This window comes from Sylvia atricapilla, chromosome 24 (assembly GCF_009819655.1).
Source record: "Sylvia atricapilla isolate bSylAtr1 chromosome 24, bSylAtr1.pri, whole genome shotgun sequence".
NCBI classification, from domain to species: domain Eukaryota; kingdom Metazoa; phylum Chordata; class Aves; order Passeriformes; family Sylviidae; genus Sylvia; species Sylvia atricapilla.
The window spans coordinates 5,740,409-5,756,480 of record NC_089163.1 but is presented as its reverse complement, the minus strand read 5'-3'; the positions used below and the strand labels follow the sequence as shown (position 1 = coordinate 5,756,480).

At 56.9% G+C, this 16,072-nt stretch overlaps 1 protein-coding gene across 1 annotated transcript; it reads right to left on the bottom strand.

The window, feature by feature from the left end:
* Positions 1-3,738: 3,738 nt before the first annotated feature.
* On the bottom strand, positions 3,739-15,937 carry SNRNP40 (small nuclear ribonucleoprotein U5 subunit 40). The gene is made up of 10 exons (XM_066335025.1): positions 15,716-15,937; positions 14,868-14,997; positions 14,287-14,380; positions 13,251-13,416; positions 12,597-12,719; positions 11,193-11,313; positions 9,381-9,463; positions 8,934-8,995; positions 6,110-6,213; positions 3,739-4,101 (listed from the first exon to the last, which is right to left on the bottom strand). Exons 1-10 carry the CDS (start codon positions 15,935-15,937, stop codon positions 4,052-4,054), a joined length of 1,155 nt encoding a protein of 384 aa, XP_066191122.1. The 3' UTR covers positions 3,739-4,051.
* Positions 15,938-16,072: the final 135 nt, after the last annotated feature.

Genomic DNA, 16,072 nt, shown 5'->3' with positions numbered 1-16,072 from the left:
CCAGGGGTATAAACAGAACACAGAGGAAACAGGGGTTTTCACTAAACTGATAGTTTTACACAAAAAAAAGTATATATATTTTTTTTCTATTTGGGCAGGGGTGGAGCAGCCTGAGGGCAGGGGCAAACCATTCCCAGGGCAAGGGATGCTCCAGCTTTGGGTCCAGGGATGGTCCAGGGCTAAAGAATATTCCAGCTTGGGGTCAGGAGTGCTCCTGCCCTGGGGTCAGTGACACTCCAGCCATGGATACCAGGGATGCCTCAGATTTGGGATCAAGGATGTGCCAGTCCTTGGGTCAACTCTAAGGATGTTTCAGAGCCAGGGTCAGGTCAGGAATGCTCCATCTCCATCCCCAGGGTTCACAAATGCCCCAGTCCTGGGGTCAAGGATGTGCCAGGCTTGGATCCAGGATGTCCCAGGCTTGGGATCAGGAATACTCCATCCCTGGGGTCACAGAGGCTCTGGCTGTGGGATCAAGGATGCTCCAGCCCTGGGGTCAGGGACACCCTGCCCCTGGGGTCAAGGATATTCCATCCCTGGGCTCAAGGCTGCTCCAGCCCTGGGGTCAGTGACATTCCAGCCATGGATTCCAGGGACGCCCCAGACTTGAGACTGAGGATGTCTCAGTCCTGGAGTCAAAGATGCTCCAGCCCTGAGTCCACAGATGTCCCAGACCCGGGATCAAGGATGCTCCATCCCTGGGGTCACAGAGGCCCTGGCTGTGGGATCAAGGATGCTCCAGCCCTGGGGTCAGGGACACCCTGCCCCTGGGGTCAAGGATATTCCATCGCTGGGCTCAAGGCTGCTCCAGCCCTGACTCCAGGGATGTCCCAGAGCCAGGATCAGGGCTGCCCCATCCCCAGGCTCAGCCCCAGCCCCAGGCTGCACAGGCCTTGGAGCACCCTGGGAATGTGGAATGTGTCTCTTCCCATGGCAGGGGTGGAACAGGACGAGGTTTAATCCCTACGACCGAACCACTCTGGGATTCCATGATTCTGTGACTTCCCCAGCCACCTCCAGGAAGGAACACACATTTATTTAACCAACCTCTCCCCAGTTTGAGCATAATTAGCCCCCAGCTGCCAGTCACATCAGCTCCGTGGATCCCAGGTAATGGATCAGGCTCAGGCAGCTGCTGGAGGATCGATGGAGGAATTAAAATGAGTTCCCACCATTCCTTCTCCGTTGTCATCTTGTCTCTGTGCTGGGGAGAAGGGCAGCACGTCACAGGATCCATCATCATTTCGCCTTTGTAGCTCGCAAAATTCATAATCAACAAAAAAATTCCTATTCACTTGCTCATGTAATTTAATTAGCATTCCATTAAATGGAGACTAAACGGCATCTATTCCCCAACAGAGCAAATAATTGTTTTCCATTCTTTCAGAAATCGTCGCCTGCTCCTTGGAACTCTCCGAATTCATTAGGGAGCCCTGGAGCAGCAGAGGGAAAAGGGAGGGAAAACTGCAGGAAGGACAGGCAGGCACTGAGAGGGGCTGGCAGGGCTGGAGGTGCCTTTGGCTGAGCCGGGATGTCCCGGGATGTCCCCTCTGACCCCAGAGTGGGGGTGTTGGCTCCATCCCACCACATCCTGGGAGCTTTGGGTGCTGCCTCCGCCTCCATCCGGGATCTCCTGGGGATGCTGGCATTGCCAAAGGGTCAGGGATGGGGACAGGGATGGGGACAGCCACATCGGGGTCACTTCCAGCCCCCAGGCCCCACTGGAGGCTGGGGATCACCCCCCTCTGCCAGCACAGCTCCGTGGAACTGGGGCTGTTTATCCGGATCCTGGGAAAGATTTAATTTCCAGTGGAAATCTCTCAAGCAGATATCTCCCTTGGAGGAACAAACCTGTTTAAGGAAACAATTTTCTCTGCTCTCAGACAAAGCCTTGAACACTTTGCTGCTGCCATGGCCCAGGGGCTGCCGTGGATCCGGTGTGGGATGGGAGCCAGGAGAGGCCTGGGCTGCCCTGGGAGCCAGCAGGAACAGAAGGGACTGGTCCCAAACCCCTCTGGGTTCTCTGCTGCCCAGCACAGGGCGTTGTCCTGTCCCCCAAGGGGTGGTGGCAGTGCTGGCCCTGGCACCTTTGGGGTGGTCAGTGCCAGCCCTCCATGGTGGGCTCCAGCTCCCTGAGGTGTGTTCCAGCTTCTCCCAAACCACCTTCCCTCTCTGCCAGGGGCTGGGACACGGACACACGGTCCAGGGGTGGCCATTGTCCAGCCCTAATTGCAATGAGCAGTGACACCCTGAGCTGCCCCACCCGTGTCTCCCGAACCACAGTCCCTCAGGAACAGAGGTTTACTTGATCCCGAAATTCCTTGGCACTGGGGAATGGTCACAGCGCTGGGATGGCACAGGGAGGCTGGGTGGGCACTCACTGCTCTGGGGAGACTGCCAGGGGCAGCTGGGCATGGGCACGGGGTGCCCACAGAGCTGCCCAGCCCTGGCTCGTTCTGTCCATCCAGCCCTGGCTCTGTCCATCCCTGTGCTCCCTCTCTCAGGGATTTACCCTTAATCCGGATCATGTCCCAATCTGGGTCACGGCTCCGTGTCCATCGTGCCCAGGCCTTGTAGGGGTGTCTGGGGGCACAGGGGGTGACACCAGGGACCCCAGGGTGGGTGGGGTCCATCCAGCCCCTGCTGTCCCATCCTGGGAGCTGCCCCTGCCAGGCTTCAGGAGCCCCAGCAGTGCCCAGAACTCAGCACAGGGGAAGAATGATGCCCCTCCCTCACTTCCCTGCTGGTTCCTGGGGTGACAATTAGGAATAAAAACCAAACCAACCTTTTTTTGCTCCTTTAAAGAAGCAGGACTTGGCCAAGTTCAGGATTGTTGTTGCAGATCAGCCCCAAGGGTCTCTCTCCGCTCTGACACTTGGGTATAGATCCAAATAAACCCATAAACCCTCGGGATTACAACAGGCTCTAAGACAGCCCTAAATCTATGTGGCTCCAGCCAGAGGCAGAGGAAGGGGCTCATCCCTGGGCACGGGGTTGCCACTCTGGTGTGCCCAGGGTCCCTCCTGGCAGCCCCAGCACCTCTGCCCGTGGGCTTCAGGTTTGTTTTGTTCCCTGCAGTTAAAAATGAACCTCCAGCCCTGCCTGTGCCTCTCCAGAGGGAGGTTTGTCTGCTTGGAGCTGTTCACCCATCGGGATCTGGAGATGGATGTGGCCTGCCCAGCACCTCCCCGAGGGCTCCTGTCACTCAGCCACCGAGGACAGGGACAATGGGACACCCCAGGGGACCAGGGACAACTCCAGGGACACCCCCAGGCCAGCAGCACCCCCTGCCATGGTGGCTGCCATTCCCAGCAGGAGTCAGGGGAATCATGGGAGGTGGATGTGGGCACCAGACAGGAGCCTGGTAAATCCAGAATTTGGGAGAGGGACTGGGGACAAGGGCTGCAGGGACAGGAGCCAGGGAATGGCTTCCCACTGCCAGAGGGCAGGGCTGGATGGGAGATTGGGAACTGGGAATTGTTCCCTGGCAGGGTGGGCAGGGGCTGGGCTGGAATTGCCAGAGCAGCTGTGGCTGCCCCTGGATCCCTGGCAGTGCCCAAGGCCAGGCTGGACACTGGGAGCACCTGGGACAATGTCCCTGGATGGGATTTAGGATCCCTTCCCACCCAAACCATTCCATGAGTTTAACTTCGATGATTTCCCTGGTTATCTCCAGGTGAGGACCTGGGTTTACTATTGGAGAACAGAAAAGCAACCAGAGCAATAAAGCCCAGGGACTGAGCTGTGTAAAAAGCCATTTATTGCAGTTTTAACTGTATAAAAAAACCCCCAAAGGAACAGGACAGGGAATACACAGGCCACGTGTGGAACTGAAACAAAAGTTCTCAATTTCAAGGGATCTGGAGAAACGTTTCACTGTCAGTGGCACAGCCAAAACAAAATTCCTTTCAATTCCATGTTTTCCTGCCTCCCCAAAGAAAGGAGAGGTGGAAAAAGCTGCACAGTGAGATGTGGAGAGGGGACAGCCTGCACCACGGTGGGTTGTCACCTTCTCCACTGGGAACTGAATCCACCCAGCTCCTCATGGCCCTCACTGGATCTCCCCCATGTAGAGCCTTTTGTCACTGGATGCTGAGAGAACTGAGGGGGAAAGAAGGAAAGGAACAAAGGAATTAAAACAATATAAAAATTAAATTGAATATAAAGCCCAAACCAGAATATAAAAATTAAAATAGACTATAAAAACTAAAATAGAATATAAAAATTACCCCAGTGGTTTGAGACCCTCCCTAAGGACACAGCACTGAACTCCTCATTTTGCTGGAAGCCAAATTTCAGTAGCTTCCCAAGCCAGCTCTGGAGTACTGCTGTGACACCGACCCCAGGCCGTGCTGCTGGCTGCCAGCCCTGTCCCTGAGCGGCTGGCAATGGCTGAGCAGAGGTTCCTCTGGAAGGCTCCCGAGGTGGATCTGCATCCCGGGAAGTGTCGAGGCTCTGCCAGCGCCGAGTGCCACTAGAGGGCACATCCGGCCAGGGAAGTGTCCCCAGGACACCATTCCCTGGGAACAGGGAAAACCCGGCTGGCTCCAGCTCCCACAGGCGCTGAGCCACAGCCACGGCATCCCTGAGGCTGGGGAACATCCCTGAGGTCACCAAACTCAGCTGCCAGCCCGGCACCACCCCCGGGGCCACCACCGCCCCTGTCCCCAAGTGCCACACCCACAGGCTCTCTGAGCACCTCCAGGGATGGGGACTACACCAGCAGGGCTGGCCAGTTCTTTCCATGGAGAAATGTTCCCCAAATCCACCCTAAGCCTCCCCTGGCCCAGCCCGAGGCCGTTCCCTCTCCTCCTGTCCCTGTTCCCTGGGAGCACAGCCCGACCCCCCGGCTGTCCCCTCCTGGCAGGGACTTGTGCAGAGCCACCAGGTCCCCCCTGAGCCTCCTTTTCTCCAGGCTGAGCCCCTTCCCGGCTCCCTCAGCCCCTCCTGGGGCTCCAGACCCTTCCCCTCTTCAGGGAATCCAAAGCACAAGAGGCACAAGAATGAGCCAGAAGACACCAGCAATGGTTTGATCCCTGTCCAGGAGAGCCCTGGGGGTTCCCACACCAATTCCCAGCCGGGTATTTGTCACTGCCACAGGCTGGCTCCCCGTGCAGGTGAGTGTCCTGCTGGGATTTATGGGATTAACATTCCTAGGAGTTCCCAGCCATCAGCTGCAAGACTTGATAGGTCTTTAGTCGTTTTTTAATTTTTATTTGAAGCCCAGTGAATGATGACCCAAGAGGAGCTCAGCACACGATTCCACACCCAGAGAGGAGTTGCCTCAGCTCCTCCAGCACAGCCCCAGCCCCAGGCAGAGCTGTGGATGCCCAGGAACAAATCCAGAGCTCCCTGGCCCTTGGCTTGGCTTTGGGAATGAACCCGGTCCCAGCTTCTGCAGGGGAGTTCACATGGCTCTGAAAAGCCACCACGAGCTTTGCCAAACCCAGCTGTGACTGTGGTGCCACATGTGAGACACTTCCAGAGCAGGGACCAAACCCACTGCACCAAGAGCTTCCTTTGGGTGGGATTTGGAGAAGGAATTGCTCCCTGGCAGGGTGGGCAGGGCTGGCACAAGGTGCCCAGAGCAGCTGTGGCTGCCCCTGGATCCCTGGCAGTGCCCAAGGCCAGGCTGGACACTGGGACACTGGGACACTGGGAGGTGTCCCTGCCCTGGCACTGGGGTGGCACTGGAGGGGATTTCAGGTCCCTTCCAGCCCAAACCATGCTGGGATTGTAATTTGTCATTCTCTGATTTGCTGCCTACAGCTTTTTGGGGAAGTTAGAGCCCCCCAGGTCCACAGGTGATCCATGTCCTCATGGAATCACCCAGCATGGTTACATCTCTGCCACCCCAGTTATTCCAAACCCCTCCTCACGGCCCCTGGAAGGATGGACAAGCCCTGGGCAGTGGCAGCCACCCCCAGGCCACCCCAACAGCCACCCTGCTCAGCCCAGGGTGCCCCCACCCAACTGGAGATGAGCAAACAAGGCTCTGCCACCCCAACATCTGTCTGATAATTGGACTCTGAGCCACTCTGGCAATTTTGGGGCCACTTCCCAGAGGATGAGGAGCTCAGTGAGCCCTGGGGAGGTGGGGAGCACTTACTGATGGGCTCCTCAGGGTGGAAGGCCAGTTCATTCACAGAGCCAGCGTGGCCAGGCAGCTTGTACAGGATCCTCCTGGAGGTGGTGTCCCACACGTACACAAACCTGCAACACAGCCCTGGTGAGGGCAGGCACGGGGCAAGGGAAACACCTGCCCCCCTTGGGTGGCTCTCCAGCTGGCTGCAATGATCTGGTGTGGAAAAACAGGAACTTCCCAGGAGAAAAAAATGCTGCTCTGACTGGCCCAGGAGAGCAGAGGCCTGAGCAAGTCAACAGGTCCAGTGGCAAAAACCTCACTGCCAACTCTGCACTTCCCCCTCAAGGCACAGAGATGGATTTGAAAGCTGTGGGGCCAAAGAAATCCTTGATAGTGCAGGGACAGGGAGAGAATGAGCCCTGGGAATGGGGAGGAGGGGGTCTCACCCTCACAAACACCCCCAAACACTCTCTGCATGTCCAGACATCCCTTTGGGCTGGCAGTGAGGAGCCCAGAGCCCCCAGCCCCTGCTGCACTGCAATCCCTCACAGCCAGCAGCTCTAGAGATGGGATTTCTTCCTGCTGAGCCACATGATCCACGTGCCAGCATTTATTAGGGAGTGATGGGATCACCCTGTCAGGCCTCACCCACTGCTGGGCCCTGCCTGAGAACCCCCCAGGATCCTTCCCTGGGGGCTCAGCCTTCACATTTCTCTTAAAACCGAGCCCCAAACCCCTGTGTCTGCTGTGGGAAGCAGAGCAATGCCCTGGCCCTGGGCACAGAGATTTGGCTACATCAGAACCAGATCAGCCTCCCACAGGGCAGGTCGTGCTGCACCTCACCTGCACAGGGACCTCACTGCCCTCCCTCCCTGCCCGGCTCCAGGGAAGGGAATTTGGCACAAGGCCCACACTCTGCAAACCCAAATAAACACCAGTGGCTGGGGAGAGCAGAGCTGGGGGATCTCACCGTGCCCTCCCACCCCTCCCTGGCTCAGGGGAATTCCTGGGAAGGAAAGGGCAGGAGCTGGTGTTGGTGGGGAGGGCAGCTCTGCTGTCACAGCCCCAGGCATCGCTGGGCTCCCAGGGGCTCAGGGATGGGGACGGCCCAAGAACATGAGGAAAATCCATCCCCTGCTCCAAGGGAAGGTGGCTGTGCATCCCACGGCTGTCCTGCAGGGATTCAAACCTGCTGGGGATGGGCAGCCCTCCCCTCAGACCTCAACACTGAGGCTGGACCCTTCCAGGCTTATTTCAGGTTCCTTTCCATGCCAGGGCTTTGCAGACCAGACAAAAAAGAAGATTTGCTTTGTACAATCAGCCTGGCTTTTAACTGAAATGCTGCTTTTCACCCCCCAAAAGCCTTGAATGATTTATAACCCCTGCTGGCTGCCCAGAGAGGGCACGGGGTACCAGCACCACCTCCTCCTCAGGAGCTGTTCAGGCCAGTGCTATGCTGTGGTTTATTTTCTTGAGGAAAACCTTCAGGCCTGCAATGTCAGCCTTGAATCAGGAATATTTCAAGCCCAACTCCTTTCTATCAGGCAGGAATTGTCTCTGTTGCTTTCTCAAAGCACTCTGCTGTTGTGGTTTTAATTTGGGATTACAAGGCAGGAAAAGTGGCTGATTTTACTACAACACTTCTGAAAGGCTCAACAGCAAAAAATAAATAATCAGGTAATTGTTCCTTCAACACAGACCCAGTGCAGAAGGAGAGAGGAGTCACTGGGGAAATGTTTTGTACTCAAAACAAAATGTTTGCTTAATTCTGCTTTGCTTTTCCTGCAGATACTCCTCAAAAAAAAAAAAAAAAAAAAAAAAAAAAAAAAAAAAAAAAAAAAAAGAACACCACTAAAAAATTTAAAAACGAAAATAAAAAAAAAAGAAAAAAAAAAAGGAAAACTCTGTGATAGCAGAAAGATTGGAGTGACCTGCCCCAGGAGCTGTCAGAGCCCTGAGCTCCACCAGCACCCAGAATGAACCCACTGACCCAAACTCCAGGCACATTTGCCCATAGCAGAGCTCAGCCTTCTGAGGGATCCAGACTGGAATCTGCTCTCCCAGGGCAGGAATTCTCCCTCCCCACGTGCCCCACTCAGAGTCACAGCCCCAGCTCATCCTGGGACAGCTGCCCCACTAAATCTGGACAGGGAGAGCTCAAGTCCTGCCTGTCTGCTATCAGAAACTCATTAATCTGGTGATTACTGCTGCTCCATGCCCTGGCCCCTGGCCTGCAGGAATTCCTGTCTCCCTGGCACTGGATTTGGGCCTGGATTTGCTCCAGGGGACCTTCACAGGGTGTCCTTCACAGGGACCTTCAGACCCTGTTCTGCTTCCTCTCTCTGCCCTTTTCTCCTCATCTCACTTCACAGAACCTTTAATCTACAAATCTGAGATGTGCCAATTGATTTTTACTTCTCCTTAATTCAAGGAGGGGTCATTAATGATGTCTGGAATCCCACCATGCAGGAGTTTAACTGGGATTTGTGGTCCTCCAACCCCCCACACAGACCTTGCTCTCAAAGAACCCCCCAAACTTCTGCCAGGACACACAGGGCTCCAACCCAGTGGCAAAGATGTCCCTTGTCACCTGCTGGGGGATCCTGTGGTGGGGCAGGGCAGACCCTCAGCCAGGTTTTGACAATAATAACCAGATTTTACAACAGTCAGATGCCCCTCCACAGACACCAAAGCAACAGAAACACATCCCTGCGGCAATCAGAACTCCCTGAGGGCTGTTTGGGATTTCACACCTTTACACACAACCCTGAACCTCGAGATGCCAATGCAGGAAGGCTGCAAATCCACCACGGATTGAAGGGGACAGAGGAAAGCAGCGGCAACTCACCTGTCAGCAGATCCCCCTGCAATTTTACTGCCATCTGGGGACCAGGAGCACCTCAGAAGGTTCTAAAACAAAAGAACATGCACATATCTATTTAGTTTCCTCCTTCTCCTTGAATTAAAATCACCACAAGACTTTACCCAGCTCCACTTTAATGATGTCCCTTGGAAGATGAGATGGTAATTACAGATTTTATTTTATTGCTGGAAACAGCCAGTGCCCTGTTATTTTACACAAAGTAGATGGTAAGTGTAGAAAATACTTAATTTACAGCGAATTACAGCTGAACTGAGCAAAGGAATCTTGTTGCTGAGGCTTTAATTGGAATCCCACTTTGAGTATTCATCTTTCTTTTTTATTAAAGCCTTTCTGGCCTAAACTTGAACTAAAAAACGATTTAGAGAAAAGTTAAGAGCAGGGAGAATTGAACAAGGAGTGGAGCACACTCACCTTTTCAAAATTATGGACATTTCCCTGGAAAATCTTCACACATCTCTCCTTAGGGGCAAAGGGCCTCACGTCCCAGATCCGAACTGCAACAGAGTCAGAGCCAGTGGCTGATGGGGAAAGGGCAGCCCTGGCCAAGCCCTGTGCCCAGGACAGGCTCCCTGACCCCTCACTGCCCAAAGGCCACAGGGAACCAGCAGCTTTCCCTGCAGGAGGCTTTGCTCTGGCAGGACAACAGCAGCAATTATGTGGGATTACAAAAAAAGGCAGATCTGCCATCCCAAAATGGAGCCACCACCTCCTTACAGGAGGGTTTTCTTCATGCTGACACATCCCATGGGCACGGTCCTGATGGGCTCAGTCTCACTGAGGGACAGTGGGACAGGCAGGGGGACAGCTGGGCTGTCACTCCTGCTGAGGGGACACGGCCAAGCCACCCTGACACCAGCCAGGCCCAGAGTGCACAGACACCCTGTGCCATGGCTCCTGTCCCCATTCCCTGCAGGATAACCTGTGCCATGGCTCCTGTCCCCATTCCCTGCAGGATAACCTGTGCCATGGCTCCTGTCCCCATTCCCTGCAGGATAACCTGTGCCATGGCTCCTGTCCCCAGAGTCCTACAGGATAACCTGTGCCATGGCTCCTGTCCCCAGTGTCCTACAGGATAACCTGTGCCATGGCTCCTGTCCCCATCCCCTGCAGGATAACCTGTGCCATGGCTCCTGTCCCCATTCCCTGCAGGATAACCTGTGCCATGGCTCCTGTCCCCAGTGTCCTACAGGATAACCTGTGCCATGGCTCCTGTCCCCATTCCCTGCAGGATAACCTGTGCCATGGCTCCTGTCCCCATCCCCTGCAGGATAACCTGTGCCATGGCTCCTGTCCCCATTCCCTGCAGGATAACCTGTGCCATGGCTCCTGCCCCCAGTGTCCTACAGGATAACCTGTGCCATGGATCCTGTCCCCATTCCCTGCAGGATAACCTGTGCCATGGCTCCTGTCCCCATTCCCTGCAGGATAACCTGTGCCATGGCTCCTGCCCCCATTCCCTGGAGGATAACCTGTGCCATGGCTCCTGCCCCCATTCCCTGGAGGATAACCTGTGTCATGGCTCCTGTCCCCATCCCCTGCAGGATAACCTGTGCCATGGCTCCTGTCCCCATTCCCTGCAGGATAACCTGTGCCATGGCTCCTGTCCCCATTCCCTGCAGGATAACCTGTGCCATGGCTCCTGTCCCCATTCCCTGCAGGATAACCTGTGCCATGGCTCCTGTCCCCATTCCCTGCAGGATAACCTGTGCCATGGCTCCTGTCCCCATTCCCTGCAGGATAACCTGTGCCATGGCTCCTGTCCCCATTCCCTGGAGGATAACCTGTGTCATGGCTCCTGTCCCCAGTGTCCTACAGGATAACCTGTGCCATGGCTCCTGTCCCCATTCCCTGCAGGATAACCTGTGCCATGGCTCCTGTCCCCAGTGTCCTACAGGATAACCTGTGCCATGGCTCCTGTCCCCATTCCCTGCAGGATAACCTGTGCCATGGCTCCTGTCCCCATTCCCTACAGGATAACCTGTGCCATGGCTCCTGTCCCCATTCCCTGCAGGATAACCTGTGCCATGGCTCCTGTCCCCATTCCCTCCAGGAGCAGGGACAAGCTCCCCTGAGCCCCTGAGGCAGCTGCTCCCTGCTCCAAGGACACAAATTGACGGTTCAGCTCTGGAGCCAATCTCCCAGCAGCCCAGCCCAGCCCAGCCCAGTGCAGTTTCCCCGGGATGAGCACCCAGAGGTGTCCCTGGGAGGCTCAGCAGGCTGTACCTGTGTTGTCCATGGCGTTGGAGAGCAGGTAGGAGCCCTCAGAGCTGAGGCTCAGGCCCGTCACCGAGTCGGCGTGGCCGCGCATGGTGTAGGTGAGTTTGTTCTGCCGCAGGTCCCACACCTGGCACAGCAAACACAGCCAGCAGTGCTGCAGCTGCAGCTCCCACAGGCACTGCTCTGCCAGCTGTGGGCTCCAGCTGCTGGGCTCTGGAGCTTGATGGGAGTTGTAGGAAAATGGGATTTGTGCCTTAGGTTTGTAACTGGATGTGTTCAACCCCCAGGAGTTACACGGCAGCAGCCCCACACAGGAGCCAGGGAATGGCTTCCCACTGCCAGAGGGCAGGGCTGGATGGGAGATTGGGAACTGGGAATTGTTCCCTGGCAGGGTGGGCAGGGGCTGGGCTGGAATTGCCAGAGCAGCTGTGGCTGCCCCTGGATCCCTGGCAGTGCCCAAGGCCAGGCTGGACACTGGGACACTGGGAGGTGTCCCTGCCGTGGCAGGGGTGGGATGGGATGAGCTTTCAGGTGCCTTTTCATCCAAACTGTTCCATGATTCTATGAAAATATGAAGCTGGAAGTTTATGGGTATTCTAGAAAGACAGAATTTGCCTTTTAGAAGATTTCTAATCTCCAAGGAGTTAAACGTCAGCAGCCTCACACCTGCAGAATTCCTCTGAACTGAGCACAGAAACCCCCAAAGCCCCCTGCCTGGTGGGACAGAGCAGGAGCTCCCCAATTCCTACAGTTCCAGGCTGTTCTTCCTAAAGAGGGGCAGTGGGAACAGCCCTGGTGGCAGTGCCAGAGCAATGGCTGTGACAGGCTGGGGACAGCTCTGGTGGCAGTGCCAGAGCACTGGCTGTGACAGGCTGGGGACAGCTCTGACAGGCTGAGGACAGCTCTGGAGGCAGTGTCACACTGAGCACTGGCTGTGACAGGCTGGGGACAGGCTGGAGCAGGGGCTGAGGGCACAGGGACAGCCTGAGCCCTGCAGCCACCAGGGCAATCAGCTGAATGAAACGCTGAGCTCACTCTTAAATAAGAACTTTCCAGCCCAGCAGGTGACAGGGTGAGCTGCAAACTGGGGCAAAGGGCACAGAGGGGATGTGCCACCACATTTTCTCCAGTTTAGCTCAGCCATGGCTCTGTCCCAGGCTGCCAGCACAGCCAGCATTCCACACTGGCTCCTGTGGAATGGGAGTGCTGGGACAGCAGCAATGCCAGGCTGTCACTGCCAGCCCAGAGCAGCTCCCTGCCCCTTTACTGTCCCTGTGCCACCAGCAGGGATGGACCCAGGGGGGCTGGGGATGTAAAATTCAGCAGGTGACCCCCGTGGCTGTCCCTGAGCAACACAAGGTGTGACACGATGGAAGAGCTGGGCACAGGGAAAGGGACACAGGCTCCTACCTTGATGTCATTGTCGATGCCTCCAGAGATGATCTGGTCACTGGTGTCATTGAAGGTGACAGCCAGGACCTGGTAGGTGTTCTGGAATGTCTGGACAGCAGCTTTCTTCCTGATATCCCACAGCTGGAAAGAAACACGGCACTCTGAAGAGGCGGGCACAGATATTTAATATCAAAATCACAGGGAGCTGCAGAGACTCAGACTGCTCTCCCAAAATCCCTTTGTAGATCTCAGGAAATCATTATAAAAAACACCCAACCTGGAGATCTTTATAAAAAACATTAAATCTGCTGTGCTTGGAGTCCGGGAATGAAGGGAGAGAAGAAGGGGCCAGCACAGATTTTAGGAGAGAAAAACGAGTCAGCACAGGAGATTTCAGGAAAGAGAAGAAGGGGCCAGGAATAGTTTTCTCATGCTTTGCTAGTCGAGAGCAGCAAAAAAACCTCAGCTGAGCAGCTCCACCTCCCCAACCCCTATGTGAAGCACAGAAAAAAAAGGAGCAGTGAAATCTGACATCACATTTTTGATTGTGAACTCACAGCGATAAGACAATGAAACGAGTAACCAAAGGCTGAATTCAGCCCAGTGAAAGGGGAAGCTCCTAAAAGCCTCTCCACCTTTCTGCCCCCGGTTTTCCCCGGGGCACAGGCTGACCTTGACGGTGCCGTCGTCGCTGCCGGTGCAGACGAGCTGCGGTCCCCTCCGCGCCGGGTAACAGGAGTTGACAAAGGACGTGTGGCCCTTGAGCCTCTTCACCCTCTCCCCTGTCTCGCTGTCCCACACGGCCACGGTCTTGTCCGTGGATGCTGAGAAGAGCATGCTGCAGGCAACAGCCACTGTGAGGGCCCAGCTCCCTTCAGGAACAACCAGAACCCCCCCCTTGGGTGTTTTGGAGGGGCCTGACTGACACTGGAGCAGCTGCATGGACAAACTCCCTTCCATCCCTGCTAGAAATTGTTTTTCTGGCTCATCAAGCAGCATCTGGGATGAGCACAGGCAGCTAGGCTCAGCAGCAATGGTGGAACAGCCTTTTAAATTAACCAGAATCTCACTTGTTCTCTCCCCCTCCCCAGTGACTCTTAGAAACCCAACATAAACTTCCCTCTGCTCCCCAAAACTGCATCAATGGCACTGGTGGGCCACAGGTGCCCCCAGATCCTTTGCCCAAGCTGGGAAAGCCACACTACAAGGACCTTGTGTCTATGGACTGAGCAAGGGGAACAATCCCAGGATCACTGAGGTTGGAAAAGAGCTCCAGAGTCACCAAGTCCCAGCTGTGCCCCATCCCCACCTTGTCCCCAGCCCAGAGCCCTGAGTGCCACCTCCAGGAATTCCTGGGACACCTCCAGGGATGGGCACTCCAAACCTCCCTGGGCACTTCCCAGCACTGAGCCCCCTTTCCATGGGGAAATTCCTGCTGATTCCACCCTGAGCCTCCCCTGAGGCCGTTCCCTCTCCTCCTGTCCCTGTTCCCTGGGAGCACAGCCCGACCCCCCGGCTGTCCCCTCCTGGCAGGGACTTGTGCAGAGCCACCAGGTCCCCCCTGAGCCTCCTTTTCTCCAGGCTGAGCCCCTTTCCAGCTCCCTCAGCCTCTCCTGGGGCTCCAGACCCTTCCCAGCTCCCTCAGCCCCATTCCCTGAGGTTCAGTGAGTCCCTGGGGTCTGTGAGCAGCAGAAATCCCCTCCCTCACCTGCCGTCTGTGTTGTAGTGCAGCTCCATGACGGCCCCACTGTGTCCCTTCAGGGTGGCAAAGTTGTCACAATCCCCATAGACATTCCAGAGCACTGGGGACAGCAAGGGAGAGGTGAGCACAGGAAAACCCTGGGAACAGCCCAGTGAGGAGCACAGAGCTGATCTTTGGGATTTCAGCAAGGTGAAGGATGGACCATCCCCACGGCTGAGTCCCAGCTGGGATAACCCACAGCAGTAACAAAGCACCGTGTGAGCCCCAGGGCAGAGCTGATTTAGGGGTCTTGTTCAAGGAGAATTTCAAAAAGTTATAATCTTTGCTTCAGCAACACTTAGCATTAAAAGCTGCATTTCTGCAGACCTTTGGAATCAGTGTGAGGGGGACACAAGGCTGTGGCCAGCAAGACACATTTCCAGCACCTGCAGGATGAGACCTGGGGAGGAGCTGGGAAAAGCTTCCCGCACCCCTTGGGGAAGCAACTGACCCTCAGGACCCAGCCAGGTGAGGGCTGAGCTAAAACTCCCCAGCAGCAGGGCCTGAGCCCAGCCCAGGGGACAGCAGGGGACAGCAGGGACACTCACAGATGAGCCTGTCGAAGCCAGCTGAGGCCAGGGTGTTGCCATTGGGATGGAACTTGCAGCAATAAACCTCCCCCTCGTGTCCTGACAGCAGCATGATGGGGGCCTGCAGCGAGGAGCAGCGCGGGGGGCCCTGAGGGACACAAGGGACACCGTGAGGGGACAAGGGACAAGGCCAGGGTGTGGCCAGCCTGCCACGCCTGCAGAGCATCTTGACCTTCCCACAGCACATCCCAACAGAACTCCAGACTCCCACGATTACTGAGGATGGAAAACAGCTCCAGAGTCACCAAGTCCCAGCTGTGCCCCATCCCCACCTTGTCCCCAGCCCAGAGCCTTGAGTGCCACATCCAGGAATTCCTGGGACACCTCCAGGGATGGGCACTCCAAACCTCCCTGGGCACTTCCCAGCCCTGAGCCCCCTTTCCATGGGGAAATTCCTGCTGATTCCACCCTGAGCCTCCCCTGGCCCAGCCCGAGGCCGTTCCCTCTCCTCCTGTCCCTGTTCCCTGGGAGCACAGCCCGACCCCCCGGCTGTCCCCTCCTGGCAGGGACTTGTGCAGAGCCACCAGGTCCCCCCTGAGCCTCCTTTTCTCCAGGCTGAGCCCCTTCCCGGCTCCCTCAGCCTCTCCTGGGGCTCCAGACCCTTCCCCAACCCGCTCCAGCCCCTCCGTGTCCCTCCAGCACTGAGGGGCCAGAACCCAATGCAGCACTGGAGGTCCTCAGCAACGCCCAGCCCCAACATGCTCGTGGCCCTTCCCTCCCACAGGAACCACCCCCAGCCTTCTTCCCTCACCTCTCCATCCCACCCCGGATCTCTTCCCACCCTCCCCTCACGCCTCCCCCATTACCGCCTGCAGCAGAGCTCCGGCCGGAGGCTGCCCCCCTGCACCGCCCGTGCCCGGCGCCCCCGGCAGGTCATGGCGGGGCCGCTTGGCGGGCACGGGGACTAGTGGGAGGTCGGGGCCGGGCGCGGGGGCGGCGCCGGGGGCGGCGGGGGCCGGGGGGGGCCCGGGAGCGGGGCCGGGGCCAGGCCCGGGGCCCGGGACCTTCCGCTTCTGCTGCTCGATCATGGCGGGCGCCAGGCCCCGCCCCCCGCTCCCCATTGGCTGCCGCCTCCGCGCCGGCTGCGCTGATTGGCGGAGCGCCCTGAATGTCCCGCCTCCCTACACGCTGCCGACGCGCCGCAGATAGAGCGAGGAGCGCGG

What these genes read in the sequence shown, in the direction of transcription:
- SNRNP40 (XM_066335025.1), bottom strand. Translation starts at nt 15,937, where the DNA reads ATGATCGAGCAGCAGAAGCGGAAGGTCCCGGGCCCCGGGCCTGGCCCC. An exon ending in TGGCTTCGACAGGCTCATCT is followed by an intron (nt 14,381 to 14,867) that starts GTGAGTGTCCCT and finishes TGCTGTCCCCAG; the next exon opens with TGCTCTGGAATGTCTATGGG. An exon ending in CCACCCTGAGGAGCCCATCA is followed by an intron (nt 4,102 to 6,109) that starts GTAAGTGCTCCC and finishes TTTCCCCCTCAG; the next exon opens with TTCTCTCAGCATCCAGTGAC.